The sequence below is a fragment of the Chinchilla lanigera genome, unplaced genomic scaffold (genome assembly GCF_000276665.1).
Source record: "Chinchilla lanigera isolate Chin_1 unplaced genomic scaffold, ChiLan1.0 scaffold00013, whole genome shotgun sequence".
NCBI classification, from domain to species: Eukaryota; Metazoa; Chordata; class Mammalia; order Rodentia; family Chinchillidae; genus Chinchilla; species Chinchilla lanigera.
In genome coordinates this window covers 21,159,721-21,178,323 of record NW_004955414.1, presented here as the reverse complement: position 1 = coordinate 21,178,323, position 18,603 = coordinate 21,159,721, and the positions used below count along the sequence as shown (strand labels likewise).

Below are 18,603 nucleotides of genomic sequence, written 5' to 3'. Positions count from 1 at the left end.
ATTGTGAAAGGAAAGGAAACTGCTCAAAAGCAAAGAACAACTGGGATGAGGGAAAAGAGAAAAGAAAGAAGGGAAATATATATATAAACAGAATAGCTAACATAATTGTACTACTGACTTTTAATACTTTGTTGAAAGGAACTTAACGTTTAAGTGTTTGATCAATCTTACATGTCTATATTTGTTTATCTGAGTATCCAATTTGAGGATGTCAATATATAATACAACAACCACTGTTAATTTCCTACCACCTTGCCTGAAATTCTGTATTGCTTATATTGTTTTTGTGTTATTTTCTAAATGTATGTGGGTTTGTTAATATATTTTCATTCTTTTATCTTTAAAATAAAAAAAAAACAGAAAAAAGACAAAGATCTATGCATATGTCACTTTTAATAATAAAGCATGAGAAAAGTGTTTCCTAAAAAGAATTACTTGTTTAATTTAATCACAGACTTGCTTTCTAACTTAACATTCCAAATCAAGTATAAGGAAAGAAAGTCACAACCCTTTTGTAACTTGAGAGTCAAGTTCATTTCTGTTTGTCTTCTTCATGTATTTTCTGCCATGCATGTTTTCTGGTTCCTGGAAATTTAGAAGGAGATATCACGCGCCCTGACTGTGAGATACTATGAGAGAGTATGAGGTGTCAGGAAACTGACTTTAAATGAAATATATGTGGGGACATTGACACACTTGAAATGTGATCACTTTACTTTCTGAGTTACTTACTGGGCTATCAACACTACCCTCTCTGATTCCCATTTTACCTCTTAAAATACATGAAACAAATTCTTCAACATTTTTTATCCTTGTATTTCTGAAAAGCAAATATTCTCTGTGGTGGCATCTCTTTTATCTATGCTGAAAAAATCTGAATAAAGATACACAATTTTAACACATGTATACATTCACAGAACACTAGATTTAAAGGAAATCAACCCTGGGACCTTGTCTGTAATAATAGTCAGGCTGGGAATTCAAGGAATCACATATTGCATTTTATCCAAATTAGCAAAAATTTTAAGGGTGGCCCCTAACTCATATGCTGTAGAAACCTTGAGTATATGCTGTAAGATTTGTAGCATGGAACCAACAAATGTGAGCTGTGTACAGATTTTTTATAAGCACTTTAAGATAGAACTATTTACCCTCAATTTGTTTTTATGTATTTCTGATTGTGCAGCTGTTGATTTACAGAATAATTAATTTTATAATTACTTAAGTGCACATTTTATGCTCAAACTCATTTTGCACATCAGTGAGCAATAATGACATGGGGCTCATCTAGAACTTCCAATCAGTTGATGGACTATCAGTGTATAGAGAGTATATGAATACAAATTCAGGTAATGCAAGGAGAGTAATTTAGTTGAGGAAGTTGAAACAGAACAGCTTAGGTGGAGGGTGACAGGAAAATCCCGTTGAAGAAGTGTAATTTGAGCTGCTGTGTAAGACGAAAGAGTTCCTTGTCAAATACTTGAGTTAAATGATTCTAGCAGAGAAAAAATCACGATCAAAGATCCTGAGACAGGAATCCATCAAATCTGTTTTGAGAATGAAAAGGTACTAAGAATAATGTAAAAGCATGGAGGCATCCATTGTCTCAAATGTCCTAGGAGAGATCTACTGGGTGGGTCATGCTACTCTTTTTGACAATATTATAGAATATCCATTTTTTAAAGAGCAATGAGAGACCATCAGAATGTTTTCCAATAAACATTCATGTGATCAAGTCAATGTTTGTTTATTTGCAGTTTTATTTCTCTGGGGAGAATATAGCTTTAGGGGGTGAATAGAAAAATACAATAAACCAAAAGTACGGTTTTGTGTGGAAGAAGAGCAGGCATCTTTGGGCTGTGTTTTAGGTAGATATAAAAACTGATGAATGATTTGAAGGAGAGATGAAAGAGAAGGAAAAAGAGAAATCTTAGAAGACTTCTAAAGGTTTACTTAAGCAGTTTTGTCATTGGTGGAGATATTTTATATTAGGAGGAAATAAAACTTTGCAGGAAAATAAAATATTTTATTGGCATCATCTTATTTTGAGATTAAAATTTCAAATATAGATATCAAGTGGTCACTTGTATACATGTCCCACAACTGGGCAGAAATGAGAGGTGTAAATATGAGGTGGGAACAGTCAGAAAAATCAACATATTCTCCATTTTACGAAGCTCAGAATTTAGTGTGTGACAGAAACATTATTTAAGCATTTTAGCTAATCTATATCAAATTATAAATATCTATGTCATCATGCTCTTTGGCAATGACATAGCGTACCCTTTCCACACGACATAGACTGAGCCAAGCCTACACCGGCCCATGTTCTTCCGGGTTAAGCTGGCCCTTGCTGACCTTCACAGGGACCTTTCTACCATGTACACATGGGATCCTATGTTGGGAATCTGTAGGGACTCATTTGAGAAATCAACTCATATTTCCACATTGCCTAGTCATATTCAGTTATCTAAAACAATGCACAGTTCATTGGACTTCTGTTAGAATAGATAAAATCCCAAACACTGACATCATTAAATGCTGAGGAGGTAGACCTACAGGAAATCTCATTGATTGCTGATGGAAATGAAAAATAGCACTGCCAATTTGGAAAGTAGCTTTACAGTTTCTTGCGAAACTCAACATGGTACTATTGATTTGGCAATCACAACTCCAGGAATTTACCTAAATGAGTTTAAAATATATGTCCTCACCAAGCCATGCACATGAATGTTCATAGAAGTTTTATTCCTAATTGCCAAAGTTGGAAGCAGCTGAGAAGACAAAATAAACAAACTGTAGTACTAACAAAAAGCATAGAATGCCTTAAAAATTTTGAAGCAGTGGTTCACATCTACAATCCCAGTGCACTGGGAGGTTGAAGCAGAAGGAAGACTGCAAGTTTGAGCCTAGTATAGTTGCACAGACAAAGCTTATTTTTAAAAAAGCCTGGAGATGTAGATAAGGTGCAAAGGGCCTGGGTTCAATCTCCAGTACCATAGAAAAAGTGAGGCAAGCTCTGGGAATATAATGACAGTGTCTTATTTCAGACTATGTCTATGCATTTTCTCCCTTCCCTTACTCATACCTATCAGCAAGAAGAGCAGATACAGCCACCTCTCTTTTCATTTGTAGAGAAACAATCACTCTCAAACTTCTAGGGCCAGATCCAGAATCCATACCAGAACAAAGATGATTCAGGAAAACATTAGATAGCAGAAGCTTATTGTCAGTGAAACCCTGATAAAGCCATACATCCTTGTCTGCAAGCAGAAAAGATACTAAGCCCATAGGTTTGAAATGTTGACAACAGGTCTGCAACATTTTGAACCATATTGTTCAACTAGAAAATTAGAACAATCTTGAAAGTGCCTGGCATAGGGTTAAATGTAGTCTTGAGAGAAATTAGTGGTATAATTGTCTTAGCTGTGTGTCTATACTGTTTGATCAATTTTGCATACCTATAGCTTATAATCTGAGCAACTACTTTGAAGGCAACAATATGCAATCTGTTAACCATTGTTAATTTCCTGCTTTTTTGTTTTGGAATTCTGTATCATTGTTGTTATTGTTTATCTCTCTTTAAAAAAAGAAGTATTGAGAAGAGATTGACAAAGGGCACGCTGGGAAGGAGAAAGGGTAATCTGGAGGAATGACTGTGCCTGAAAAGAGGAAAGAAAGAAACAAATTGAAGAATCAACAGAAATAAAAGAGAGGCACAAAAAGAGAAGGCCCCCTATTCCTAAGCAAACCAAAATGGCAGCATAAACCAAAGAAATGCCATTTACCCTAATAGGTGTGATTAAAAAATATTGCAAATGCTTAAATATTGCAGTGAAAAATACACTACCATTAATATTCTTCAGAATTTCCCACTTTGCTTGGAACACTTATCCCACTATTTTTACCATCTGTTCAAGCAGTCCTCTCCTGAGCATCTTTAGATGTTCTGTCCTGACTGCCTCCATGTATTGAACTGCTGCAAAATATTTACCTTTCAATGCCATTTTGAATTTGGTATAAAGTTACTCTGTACCAGATCAGGTGAATAAGGTGGGTGAGGAATACCATAATGTTGTTAAAACCCTCCCTTTCCAATAGAGGCCCTTGCCAATGGATTTCACCATATTTTTGATTATACCTCATAAAGTAACTCGTGGAAAATGACTTCCCAAACTGCACCAGAATGTGGCAACAGTGATATGTTAAGTGCATTAAAAGAAAGAGGTAGTATTTTGAAGGGGATTAATTGCAATATGTTTTTATTGTAATACATTTTTGTTGTATAGTTCTATCACATTGAGTATTCTTTTAAACAAACAGACAACTAGTAAGACATTATACACATCTGCAGTCCCCTTCCTCTTCCACTACAACTGATTCTGATACCCAAGAAAACTTCAAGTTAGATTAAGTGCAGTTTCTATAAGAAGTAGACATTGAGAATAGAAGTGTTTCTGCTGATGGATGGTCTATTCTTCCCCCCTGAACACACACACCTTTAAACACAAAACCAAACACATGAATTTTTGGGTTAACAATTCAGGAAAGGCTCAACTTTGTTGCTCTCCTTCATGTGAAATCTTCTGCGGTTGGTCTATAGGGAGTATTTCCTCAGAGACTGGACTGAGCTGGAAGTTCCACAGAGATGTCACTCCCAAGCCTGCTGCTCTCCTCATGTTCGTGTTCTTTCTACCTGGGTAGCCTAACTTCTTTACCACCTGCTCATCTCAGAGCTCTCACATTGGGAACATTAATGGCTGCCTTTGAATAAGGACCACAGTACAAGGTGCTAATCTTCTCAATGCTTGGACACAGTAGCCCCAGAATATCACCATCACTCTTGTTTCACTTCCTATTGGAAATAGCCATCTTGAGTTCGAGATTCAAGGGAAGGAAAAGGTAGGTGCATTACTTATGAAGAGACGCAATGTAAAGAGAATGCAAAAGAGATTTCAGCCCGCTTTTCAGATTATCATCCACTGTATCGGTAAAAGAATAGTGAAATTATAATAAAAGGAATTGACAAAGAATAAGGTCAACAAAGAGAAGAAATCATATAAGGCTTAATGATAGATGTAGTATAGGAATAATAGTTACCAGGAATACATTCATTTCTTGAAATAATGAGAAAATAATGCAAAATTATACTAAGCTACAGTTGAAATTATAATTCATTAAGTACTTCCTAAAAATAAAAGAAAATTGTAATCTTTAATAGAAAGAGTTTATTGCATAGCTGCCTACCTAGGGGAAAATTGTTCATAAAATTCTACTGCATCTAAAAACGGGTTATTAGAACTGAGAAAGTAAAATAAGGAAATAACATAAAATGAAAGAACTACCTTTGAATGCATCAGACAAGAACAAAAATTGTGAATAAAGCCAGCTATAAAGTAAACAGGGTACTATAATCCTCCCAAGGACAAGCTATAGCTATAAAATGTGGTAACAACTGATTTCAGTAACAACTGATTTCTTTCTCAGAGACAAGTTTTGTTCTGTACAATTACAAACTGTCAGAATTTTTGTGGTTTTGAAGTAAAACTAGAAATCCTATTTGACCAAGCTATTCCCCTTCTAAAGTATCTTCCAAAAGAATCAAAGACATCGTGTTGCAGTGATTCATGTAAACCCGTGTTTCTAGCAGTGCAATTCATCAGAAGTCTTTGAAGCAGTCTGTATCTCCATTTACAGAAGAATGGATACAGAAAATGTGGTATTTTCACACAAAAGAGCATTATGTTGCCTTCATAAAAGATAAATGAGTCATTTGTAGGAAAATGGATGCACCTTGAAACTATAGTGTTAAGTGAAATAAGTCAGACACACCACCTTAAATTTTGCATGGTTTCTCTTAATGAGAAACCCAAATTATAAATAGAGAGCAAAATACAAACTAGATAATAGGGAGTGAGGAGATAAATATTTTTCAGACGGAAAAGGAATTAAGAGATGGCAGGAAGGGAGGGAGAGAAGGAAAGAGGGATGAAAAAGGAATTGAAGTGTGTTATGCATATGTAACAACTTCCAGCAAGGAGTATGAACATTATGCACGCAAACATAGACTAAGAAAAACAGGTGCAGACAGAAAAGAGCAGAAGGGAACATCTGCTTCTTGATGTATGCAGCACTGACACAGAGAAACAGCCTTGCTGCAGAACTTCACAGAGATAGTTGAATATGATATTCTGTGATGTGCTTTGCAGTTCATAACTGACATTTAGTCTTTTAAACAGCCATGCTTTAGTTCAAAACTATCAAAACATGGCTTTATTTGAAATTTAGTTACATGCTATCCTTCCCCGAATTCTATAATGATTATTTCTTTTGGCTGAGGTCCCTCACACTGTTCTGGTTTGCTGCTTTTGTTCAATGAAATGAGTCAATGAATATGATTTGGTTAGACTGAAGTTTATTCACTGTGGTTTTTATATATTTTCATACAGAATGTCAACTCATTTTCTTCAGTGTTTACATTTGGGTGCTTATTTTTACTACATAGCATTCAAAATATTCTCTGTGATACATACATGCAACTAAACATTTTAAAATCTGTTAACTAAATCTATTTTCTATTCCTAATTATTGTTTAATTATACTCATTATTCTCCACTTATTAGCCTGTTAATCTCACTTACATTGCTATTCTCCACATATTATTCTGTTAATCTTGCTTATGTTGCTATTTGTATTAGATGCTTCCCTTTTGTTGGGACAAAATACTTGGCTCTTACAACTTAAAGAGGAGAGGTTTATTCGGTTAATGATTTCCAGTGGGTTCAGTACCTACTTATGTGGCTCCAAAGCAGAAATAATATGGTGCAAGGACTGAGAAGAGGAAAGTTGCTGCTCGTCCCCTGGCAGCCAGGAAGAAAAGAGACAATGGAGGAACCAGGATCAAGGCTATATTCCTCTCCACATTGACACACCTCCAACCAGACTCCACTCCTAACAGTACATTCAGCTTCTGAGCTCATAAATGCATGAATCCACTAAGGAGTACGGCACTCACAAGATCCAATAACCTTCCAAACACGTGAGGCATTGGGGAAGAATTTTAGATCCAAACCATATTAATCATGTTAGATCTAAACACATAAAACATTTTACTATGTCCTTTTCTTCTAATGATTATTACTCAGTAACATCTGAATATTCAAGAAGAGACATATAGCAAGTGTGATATGTGCTTAGTATTAGGCAACATTACACAGAATGACATAAATGAACATTTATTGAATGGGGAATGCCCATGTATTAAGTGAAACAAATGAAGATGTTAAGTAAAACATTTAGTAACTTTTTATTGGGATAATACACTTAGGTAAAGATTTAATTTCTCTTGGAGTCTAAAAAGGAGTGAAGTGATTCAGCTCACCTTGATCACATGGAATGTCACGGGAAGGAGGAAGAGACTACTAACATTTGCATAATGTAGCTCTTATTGATTAGTTTGATAAATGGGTAGAGATACTACATTGGCAAGTCTTCCCAGATAAAGATCTGGTCTTATGTTGCTCAGCAATGCCACCTGGACAGAACAGTAGCTTTTCCTAAAGCTTTTCTTTAGTGTTTCAGCAGAACTACTTTGAGAAGAGTTGAAAACTACAGAAATATTGCTTCCAACCAGTAGAAACTTTACAGCCTACACATGTAAGAAAATGAATGAAGTGTTCTGCTCTCTTTCCTGACATCAAACCACAGCTGCATTAGCTCAGAAATGAGAAGAAAAGAAGGGGTCCAGTTATGCCTAAATTAATTGTTCAAAACAAAGATTCTCTGGGATTTGTCTCCTGGACTTTCCCTGTGTAGCCCTATCATATGATGAAGGCCTTCATTTGATTTTCTCTTTAACTTTTTACTGAATTGCTAGATATTCAAGACTCTGTTTCTCCTATAAAACAACTATCTAGGTGCCTCATTTATTTGAGCACCCACAATGTGCTCTTGAGTGCATCCTATATCTACCTCTTATAAATCTTTCTCATGTCTCTTTTAAAAAAGCATCTGTCTAGGCTTTCTTCATATAATCTCACATGTTAAAGTAGAATTAGAGATAATATTACAACCAGTCCCACATCTATAATTTACAAAAAGGAAATCCAAGAAAGTTTCTACCATTATTTTACTTACCAGGCCTACAATCCTTATCAACTTTTTTGAAATCTATAGAAATTTGAAAACTGAAGCTTTTGGTAACACAACCTGACGGAATATGTTGGCCAAACCTGACATAAACCGATGTGAGTATATTGTAATGTTTCTTTAGTCTACATAATAATATATTTGTATGTTTCCTATAGAAATATCCCTCTATACAGTTGTCACAGACTAATTAAGACACCAATATCTTAACTTAATATCAAGGAATTTTTCTAAAGTCTAGAAAAACAGTTTTGCAAAACATTTGGTCCAAGAATTTCAGATAATTGATTATAGAGCTCTGTAAGGAAGACTAAATGTATGAAGGTCCTAAAAATTAAAATATTATAAACTAGAAGTTGGTTCTAAACTAGATACAGGTTAGATTTCTCCTTTCCTGTTCATTATGTGTATCTAAAATAATTGTCTACCACACACTTTTGATTAAAAATTTCATAACTACTGAGAGGATGGGACAAATACTGATGAATATTAGCTAAATTTGAAAAATATCAGAATAAGTCATCAGTAGAGTCTACAGATTCCATCTGTGAACCAAATTGTTTGCTATTCTGGTCACCATCAGACAATAGAAAGTCAATTTCCATTTTCATATAAATTCTCATTTTCCCTTCTCAATTTATTTTCCTCTAATATATTGTCATTGTCTTAATTTGTTTTCTAAAAACAGATGGAAAGATGACTGATAGGTAGGCCAGCCAATTAAGGGGTGAACTTTCAACCTAGATATAGGTGGCACCAACCAGTAGGCTTGTAGCTGGAGAAAATAAAAAGGGAAGGAAGGAAATGTGCCCAGTTTGGTGAGCTCCAGTCTCTGCCATTGCCTTTGGACATTGGTTCTCATTTTCCTCAACTTTCTGATGGGGACTTGTGCTGGTGACTCTACGGTGACTTTCCAAGCCTTTGACTTTGCACTGGTGCAGCCTCCTTGCTCTGCCTTGTTCTGTAGCTTTTGTCTTCTCGGGCTGAGCAGTGACTAGATCTGCCAGCTTTCCAGCATGCAGATGAGGTCACTTCTGACCCTGCAAACAGCCCTTATGTACTCTTCCACATCAGATCCTATAAATTTAACACATCCTCTCTGTGTGTGTGTGAAATTAATATTCATTCTGTTCCTCTAGAGAGTACTAATACAATAAGTGTTGCTCATTTTAAATCTAAAGGAGAAAGGAGAAGAGGTCCCCTTAGCCATCATTTATGATTTTTAGGATTTGGATGAACATCCTTTGAAATATTTTGTGTATCTCAGCTGCTTTCATCCAGTGAACACAAAGATGTCTGATGACTTGCTGGAATATGTTGGTGTTTGCCTGGTTTTGATCATGAAATCAAAATCAGTCAGTGATCAGGCATTCTACTTGTAAGAAAGTTCAATTGTAGGTGGAAAATATTTCAGGAAATCTTAGATAAATGCATGAAACTCATAGACATTTGTGAGGTTACACCTGAGGCGAATTAATGGGAAAACATCTCTCTACACAAATTTCTTGTATTTGCATGGTGTCAGTTTTGAATCCCATGAATATGATGACATCTGTCTTCATGTCTTTTTTCCTCCTTCCGTATCCCTCATTAAAATATCCTTCAAAGACTGAATGGTATTTCCATAGTAGTTGGTGGCAGTTAGAGACCCTCCTAACATTGAGCAGCATGCCCATGTGACCAATAAAAGAGACAGAAACCAAGGAGTCTTAAGATTATGTATGTTCTAGGAAGCACACTACCCTTCTGCTTTGTATAGCATTTACAACCTCTATTTGCAGATGTCTCTGAGGAACAGGACACAGTTGTACTAACCTGAGTCTTTGATATCCACACTTGAACCTGCAATAGTCTGTGTTAACTTGGGTATCTGTGAGTGCAAGGTAGAGAAAATGTCACGCAAATTGTAGAAGACATAACAGGGTTGTTTCTCCCGGTAGACTTTGTACTAGAACCATCTCAGGGCTATCTTCCAAGGAGAAGCCAAATTCAGTCCTCTGAGACTGAAAACATGGGACCCAAGAGATATGTTAAAATATGTATAAATAAACAGCTCCAGGTTTGTTATCTGGATTTTGGGCATCTCCTTGCTTTTGTTTCTTCTCCACTCAGCCTGATAAATATCCTTGGAATTCTACATAATACAAGTAAGTAAAACAAACTATGTTCAATGCACACACATAGAAAATAACAGGAGAGAAGTCAGAAAACTGTAGAAGCTACAATTTCTTCTAAAAACTTAATCATCTCACATTTTCCTTAGTCTTAACACAGGAGGTACTGCACTAACTTTAGCTGCAGTCGATCTGTAATTTTGATATCTTTCTAATCCGCTTTTATTAAATGTGTCACCTGACAAGTTCTTTTTTTCTTTTAGATACAGACCTGTGCTGTGCATAGATAAAGTGAGCTGGAAATTAAAAACAAGTCTTAATGTTTAAATAAGTTTAATAGTTAAAATAATGTGTATATATGCATTATATATGCATGCATTTATTTCATAAAAATTGTCTGAATAATCTCCACACATCATGTATTTAGCTAGGCACAGATTCAAACGCTGAAACCTCTAGACTTTAACTTGATTCCCTGTGTAAAAGGTTTTTCCGTAGTGATAGGGCAAGGATAATACTCCATTTCTAACTCCATGTGCCCATCACTATGCTAAGTGTCTTCACTTAAAAAAAATAAAGGTAGATTTGGAGTGAGGATTACCGATTTATATTATGTGTCAAGTGCAATATAAGAAAATACATCTTGGCCTTGTAGACACCATAAACAAATTCATTCTCACCTTAGTAGATCATAAGCCTGATATCCAGAAGGTTAAATTTGTTTAAATAATAAATATTTTGATCTTAATGATGGTTACGTAACAAGTACTCTAGAACATCTTTTGTTGGGATAGAGAAGTGTCTGATTTATGTAGCTACCATTCTAAAACACTAACTTCAGAATTAAAATAATAATGTTTAGATATTTTGTAAGCAAATAACTAAAGTTCAAAGTAAGTAATTTCTTTCAACCATGAAGCTAGAATATGACTTAGCCATTACTTCAATCCAATTACATGCAACTACATAGTTGAATGCTATTTCTATTACCCTCCACTACATCTGAGCATTCAGAATTCAGCTACACTGCTCCATCAATACATAGAGTAATACTAAAATGAATACCAGCCTATAATTTGAGTAATCATAAGTGATAGTATTACATTGAAAACAAAGCAAAATAAAAGATTGTGACCTAAAAAATCATCAGCAAAGTTAAAAGAAAATATGTAGAATTTCACTCCTTTTCTTCACATCTCCATTTCTGTTTCTTTCTTTCACCTGTCCTAGGGTGCCGGATCTCTAATATCCTTTAGAAGTCACACTCGCTGTAACCTTCCCCTCCTGAGTACTCACCACTCACACGCATTGCTCTGCCTTAGATCCATGGCAAGTGAGCTTCAGAATTAATCTTCTCTTTCTCTTTCCTGAAACCTGAACATCCTTTTTTTTTTTTTAAAAAAAAAAAGAAAAATAAATGCTATATGTTCAAAGTTAAGTAATTGGCTTATGTAAAGTAGATCTATGTACATGTATACCTTAATTTATTATTCGATTATTTTTAAAGAACTTAGACAAAGTTGAACTGAGTAGTCATGTAGGTATTGTATATTTAACTGTAATTTTAAAAAACAAGAGTCAAATATCTCAATTAAAGAAAGCTCAGACATTTAACAGGTAATGAATAGAAAAAGTTGCAAAACTATGCTACATATGTCTAGTATACAGAATTGCACTGGAATAAATGTATAAAAAGGTAATCATTTCTTAATACCTTGTACTACCTCTGAAAATAAGAACTTCAGCTATTTTGTTTGACAGGCACTGGGAGAGGATAGGAGCTATCTATCAACCACATATCTTGCATATGTTTTTTTTGTTTGTTTGTTTTTTCCAGTACCGGGAATCGAACTCATGACCTTGCTCTTGCCAGGCAGGTGCTGTGCCACTGAGCTAAATCCCCAGCCCCTACATATCTTAATTTTATTCTCATGCATATATCTATAGAATGCCCTCCTCTTTTTATTGAAGAATTATATACATCATATAACATGAAAAAGTTAAATTACTTGCTGCTGTCATATATCTGGAAATATAAAGTTCATTATCTTTCTCTTTTTTTGAGCTGCGGTCTCATTATGTAGTATAGGCTGGTCTTGAACTCCCTTACATAGCCCATGCTAGCCTCGAACTCCTGGCCAGCCTCCCAAGTGCTGGGATTACAGTTGTGCACCACCATGCCCAACCATTACCTAATTTCCGATCAGTGATTCAGGTGGAAGAGAATAGATTAACTTTTCATTACCACATACTTAGCAAACACATTTAAGATCTTAGCTCAGTCTGTCATTGCAGAGTTTAGATTTTAACGTCTCATATGATTTTGAGAATTTGACTCATTGGTAGACAAGGATCAGTTTAATCATGTGTGTGCCCTCAATAACCAATATAGAGCTGAACATCAAGATAGTGGTCAATTAACAGGGAAGAAGATGTATGAATCATACAGTTTGGAATTTATTTTTTCAGACTAAATACCCTTCCTTTTCCATAAGCAGAAAATCTTAGTTTCAGATCTAATTTCCTCAGTGATATGAACAGCAAAAAACTTGATATGTTTTTGTATCTAGTTTTATTTTTACAGGCAGTGGTAGACTGTAATTCACATCAAAGCTTTTAGATTTATCCTGTTTGATTTTGGACCTAGAGTAAGAGGATTATCTGTAGAATCTTCTTTTTTTCATCTGTAGAAGAAATAGTCGTATTCATGTTATGGGTTATTGTGGAAGCCTTTTTAACAGACTATTGTAAAAATAGAGTAAGTTCCTGTATGTGAAGTACTGTGATACATGAGAGGCTATTATTAAGCTATTGTGAAATCATAACTACTTTTCAAGACGTAAGAATTACTTATTTTATAGAAGCAGTCAAGTTGTAGGCTATGTGATTCATCTTACTGTCATTTCACACGCATGAAAATATAACACTGGGAAAACATGGCCAGACCTAATTCAGCCCAAGGTGGTGCTCCTGAATCCTCAACCTCGTTATCTTTCATTAAAGACACAGGGCCTAGACTAAACAGCGCAGATGGCTCCTTCCTTCCAGAATCAAACCAGTCCCCAGGACGTGTGGTATGTTCTGATTGGAATCCCAGGACTGGAAGCCTTGCACACCTGGATCTCCATCCCGATCTGTTTCATGTACTTTGTGGCTGTCATAGGCAACATCTTCCTGGTTTTCCTGATTGTGACTGAGCGCAGCCTCCACGAGCCCATGTATCTCTTCCTCTCCATGCTGGCCCTGGCAGATATCCTACTTTCCACAGCCACAGCCCCCAAGATGCTGGCCATCTTCTGGTTCCAGTCCACATCTATATCCTTTCGAAGCTGTGTGTCACAGATGTTCTTCATACATTTCATCTTTGTGGCAGAATCTGCTATTCTCCTGGCCATGGCTTTTGACCGCTATGTAGCCATCTGTTACCCACTGAAATACACCGCAATCCTTACCTCCACAGTCATTGGGAAGATTGGCATAGCGGCCATGGTCCGAAGCTTTCTCATTTGCTGTCCATTCATCTTCTTGGTATATTGACTCTTCTATTGTGGGAGAAAAATCCTTCCCCATTCCTACTGTGAACACATGGGCATTGCCAGGTTGGCATGTGACAATATCAATATCAACATCATTTATGGACTGACTATGGCCCTGCTGTCCACAGGGCTGGATGTAGTGTTCATCATTATGTCCTACACAATGATCCTTCGTACAGTGTTTCAGATCCCTTCCTGGGCGGCCAGATTTAAGGCTCTTAACACATGTGCTTCCCACATCTGCGTCATCCTTATTTTCTATACACCAGCATTCTTCTCATTTTTTGCCCACCGCTTTGGAGGTGAAACCATCCCTGGTCACATCCATATCTTAGTGGCCAACCTGTATGTGGTTGTACCCCCTATGCTCAACCCCATCATTTATGGGGTGAAGACTAAGCAAATTCAAAATCGAGTGCTTTGGCTTTTCTCCCCTATGAACACATGTTGTTAAAATTATGATGAATGTTAAATACACGGTATTTCTAAATAAAAAATCTCTCTTTAGAAGTCTGTTTCAGTGAAAAATAGAAATGAATAAAGTCCACAGGTATTTTAAACACACTTAAAAGGATAGGATCTGCAAGCTTCCACTATACTCCTCTAATGTGATCAATGATTTGAAAACAAATACTCTGAACAATAATATTTTCAATACTTCTAGACAGCTCATTGTTATGCATTTTAACTTAAGGAGAAAATAGAAATATTTTCAGGGCTAATACAAATTTACTTTCCTATGTACAGAATTGAACCTTTTATAGTCACTCTGAATTTCTGCCTATTTTTGTTGCAATTGTAAAAGGAATAGTTTATCTAACTTACTCTTGGGATAAGTTTCTTATTAATATTATAAATTACATTGTTTTTCTATACTGATTTTTACATCCTATGCATTTACTGAATTTTTAGTAAGTTATGACAGTTTTTTGCTGAAAGATTTTCACATAAACTAGGTAAGAAAATTTTTCAGCCTCTCAGAGAATGTGCCATGCTTGAAGCAAAGGTTTATACCTTTCAAATACAATATTCTGGTATTTAAAAACATCACTGAGGGGCTGGGGATTTAGCTCAGCGGCAAAGCGCCTGCCTGGCAAGCGCAAAGTTGTGAGTTCGGTTCCTGGTACCGGAGAAAAACCAAAAAAAAAAAAAAAAAAAAAATCACTGAATCATTGGTCTGGCAGATACGAGCGAAATTTTTCATTTTGTGGTAGTTTCTCTCTTTCTCTCTCTTTCTCTCTCTCTCACACACACACATTTATCCATATGTATGTATTTATTTATACATAAACTTTGTGCTCTACGTTTATAGACAGATACACAAAAATTTCAAACGTGTGAGTGGACTTACCTATATTATTTATATTATTAGGAAAATGGAAGGCATAGAAAATTCAAAGTTTGTGCCTCCTTATACTATGCTACACATTGAAACATTGCTTTGATTTGTCATTAGAATATTTGGATTCCATATCACATTTTTTGAGCCTTTCATTTTTTGAGTTTAGTCTTTCACAATAATTTTCTGAAGGATTTTCACATAAACGAAATAAGATAAATTTTTCAGCCTCTCAGAGAAAGTGCCATGCTTGAAGCAAAGGTTTATACCTTTCAAATATAATATTCTGGTATTTAAAAATATCACTGAATCATTGGTATGGGAGATATGAAGCAAAATTTTCAGGTCATCTTGACAACTAAACCTTCAGTTAGTTAAAATAACACCAACATCCCACTTGGAATATCACACAGTTTAGTAATGCAGTGTTTTGAAAGAGCTTGAGGAAAACCTCCTTGTAGAATTAAGAACAACAGTATGCTAAGGTACTGCTGCATTTGATAAAGTGTGAATAGCACTTCATATGAGTGAGAAGCTCAGTACTATCATCAGAATCTGAGACTCAGAGATTCACATGGTATATGGTCTAGGCAAGGAGACAGCCGCTCGTCCCTGGAGGCAGGCTGAGAGTATACACAAGGTTAGAAAAATGCAGTTGACTCTTCTGTATGGTTTTGGTTCTGTACTGACCTCAGACATGATAAAATTCTGTGGCATAATGCACAGCATATCAAAAAGGGATCTAGTTGTTATTATTGTTTCCTGTGCTTCAGGGTTAATATTCAAGAAATCATTGTCCAGAAATTAGAAATGTTTTCTCCTATATTTTCTTCCAAGAATGTTATAGTTTCAGAAATTTTAAAATCCATTTTGAGTAAGTTTTTGTATATGTGTTAAGAGTTTGATTTCATTCTTTGACATAGCTTTTCCATTACCATTTATTAAAGAATGTATACCTTCCTCATTGCATGCTCTTGGTAGTGTAGTAAAAAAATCAGTTAAATATAAGTGTGTGGCTTTATTTCTGGTTTTTTATCCTGTTTCATAGGCCAGGTTGTTTTTATAATGCTACCATTCAACTTTCAACATAATCTCAATAAAATATGTTTTGCAACCAGAGAATATGATATGTCCAGCTTTTCATTTTGTTGAATATCGCTGTGGCAAATTTGTGGTTCCATACAAATTTTAATTTTTTCCTTTTCTGTTAAAAATAAGTCTAAGCTATTGATAGAAATTGTACTGAATGTAGAGATTACTTTTGGGAGCATGGACATTTTTGCAATATTTATTTTTCCAGTACTTTAAAATAAAATAAATTTCCAGTTATTTCTCATTTTTTAGTTCTTTCATCAGTTTTTTTATAGTTCTTAATGTACAGGTCATTTATCTTGCTGGTTAAATTCACATCTAAGTATTTACCATTTTTGTTGCAATTGTAAAGGGAATTATTTACCTAATTTACTCTCTGGATAAGTTTCTTATTAATATTACAAATTACATTGTTTTTCTATATTGATTTTTACATCCTATGCATTTACTGAATTTTTAAAAAAGTTATAACAGTTTTTTGCTGGAGTCTTCAAGATTTTCTTTATAAAAGATCATGTTGTCTGCAAATAGAAACAGTCTTACTTCTCTCTTTCTTACTAAGGTGTGTTTTTCTTTCTTTTGTTTAATATTCTGGCTAGAACTTGCAATACTAAGTTACAAAGAAGTGCTGAGAATGAATGTCCTTCTCTTGTTCCTGATCATCAAGAAAAAGCATTCACTTAGGTTTGTGCCAAGCATAATTTAAGTATCTCTTTTCTGTACCATTGATAGGTAACTTCTAATTTGTACAAGTATTAAAAGTCGTTAAAGAAAAACTTTAGGGAAAACTCTCTTTGTGTTTTGTTATAAATGCTTGCGCAATTTAGAATGTATATGTTTTACAATTATTTTATCCCCTTCAGTCAAGCGATTTTTATCTTCCAATAGAGTCTATGAAAGAACAAACATGTTGTGATTTTGATGATGTCCATCTTTTTAATTTAAGCTTTTCATCCTGAGAAATCTATACCCAACACATGGTTGTAAAATTTTTCTTATAATAATTTTAGATCTTTCATTTAGATTGACTATTTTAAGTTATGTTTTGCTTACAATGTGTAATTAAGGACATGTTGATTTCTTTTTTTAAGGTGGGTGGATACACTTATATGTGTGTGTGTGTGTGTGTGTGTGTGTGTGTGTGTGATACGGTTTTTCCAACATTCTTTCTAAAAAAGCCTATCTCTTGTTATTGAATTACCTTGGTGGCTTTTGATTTTTGAATATCCACCTTTTAAGTAGATGTTTATTTCTTGACTCTATATTCTGCATGATTTTCAGTGATTGTGTCCATTCTATGTAAACTAGTCTTTTGAGTTTAATAGCTTTATTTGAGATCTTGAAATAAGACAGTCTATCTCCTATTTCTTATCATCATTTTCCAGTGATATAATTAGAAACCTGAAGAGAAGAAAGCTGGAAAAAAATGTAGATAAGAAATCTGGGGATATTCAATATGACTAGTATAGTATTCATATCTATGTCTACGGAATTTAATAAATTTAACATGCTACTTTAAAAAAAACACTGCAGTGGCCTATTGCAGGTCATTTTTAGGCATGAATGATATTCCCCCAGTATGGAGAGTGCTGTCAGAAGACAGTCTTTACCTATAGGCTGCCTTTGGATAAGGCAAGGCTAAACTGACCTGAGTCACCCATGGCCAGGGCAACCTATGATCTAATCCAACGAATAATGGAAAAAGGGAGAATAATCACTAATGCCAATACAACACATGCTATTCTTAGTGGTTCAAACTAGTGTAATAACTACAGTACTCTGAAAAAAGAGATCGAAGAAGATTTCAGTAAATGGAAAAATATTCCTTGCTCATGGACAGGAAGAACCAACATTGTGAAAATGGCCATACTCCCAAAACTGCTGTACAGATTCAATGCAATTCCCATTCAACTACCATTAACATACCTCACAGATCTTGAGAAAGTATGCCTTAAATTCATCTGGAAGCAGAAGAGACCCAGAATAGCAAAAGCAATCCTTGGCAACAAGGACAAGTCAGGTGGAATCACAATCCCTGACCTGAAATTACACTACAAAGCTATTGTCATAAAATCAACCTGGTATTGGCTAAAAAACAGGCCTGAGAATCAAGGGAATAGACTGGAAGAAACAGCCACAACCAAAAACACACTCAGCCACCTAATATTTGATAAAGGGGCCAAACAAACTCACTGGAAGAATGGTAACCTCTTTAATAAATGGTGCTGGAAAAATTAGCTTGCTACCTGCCAAAGACTGAAAATAGACCCAAGCCTATCACCGTGCACCAAACTCAAGTCAAAATGGTTCACCGATTTCAATATTAAAACAGAAACACTAAATCTATTGGAAAAGAAAGTAGGTAAAAATCTTG

The 18,603-nt window shown here is 35.2% G+C and overlaps 1 protein-coding gene across 1 annotated transcript in view; it reads left to right on the top strand.

Moving 5' to 3' along the window:
* Positions 1 to 13,292: 13,292 nt before the first annotated feature.
* The window catches only part of LOC102028523 (olfactory receptor 52Z1-like), a 17,843-nt gene continuing 12,532 nt past the window's right edge, over positions 13,293 to 18,603 (top strand). Inside the window, 1 exon segment of the mRNA XM_013511730.1 lies at positions 13,293 to 14,023. Coding sequence (XP_013367184.1) covers positions 13,293 to 14,023 — 731 coding nt within the window.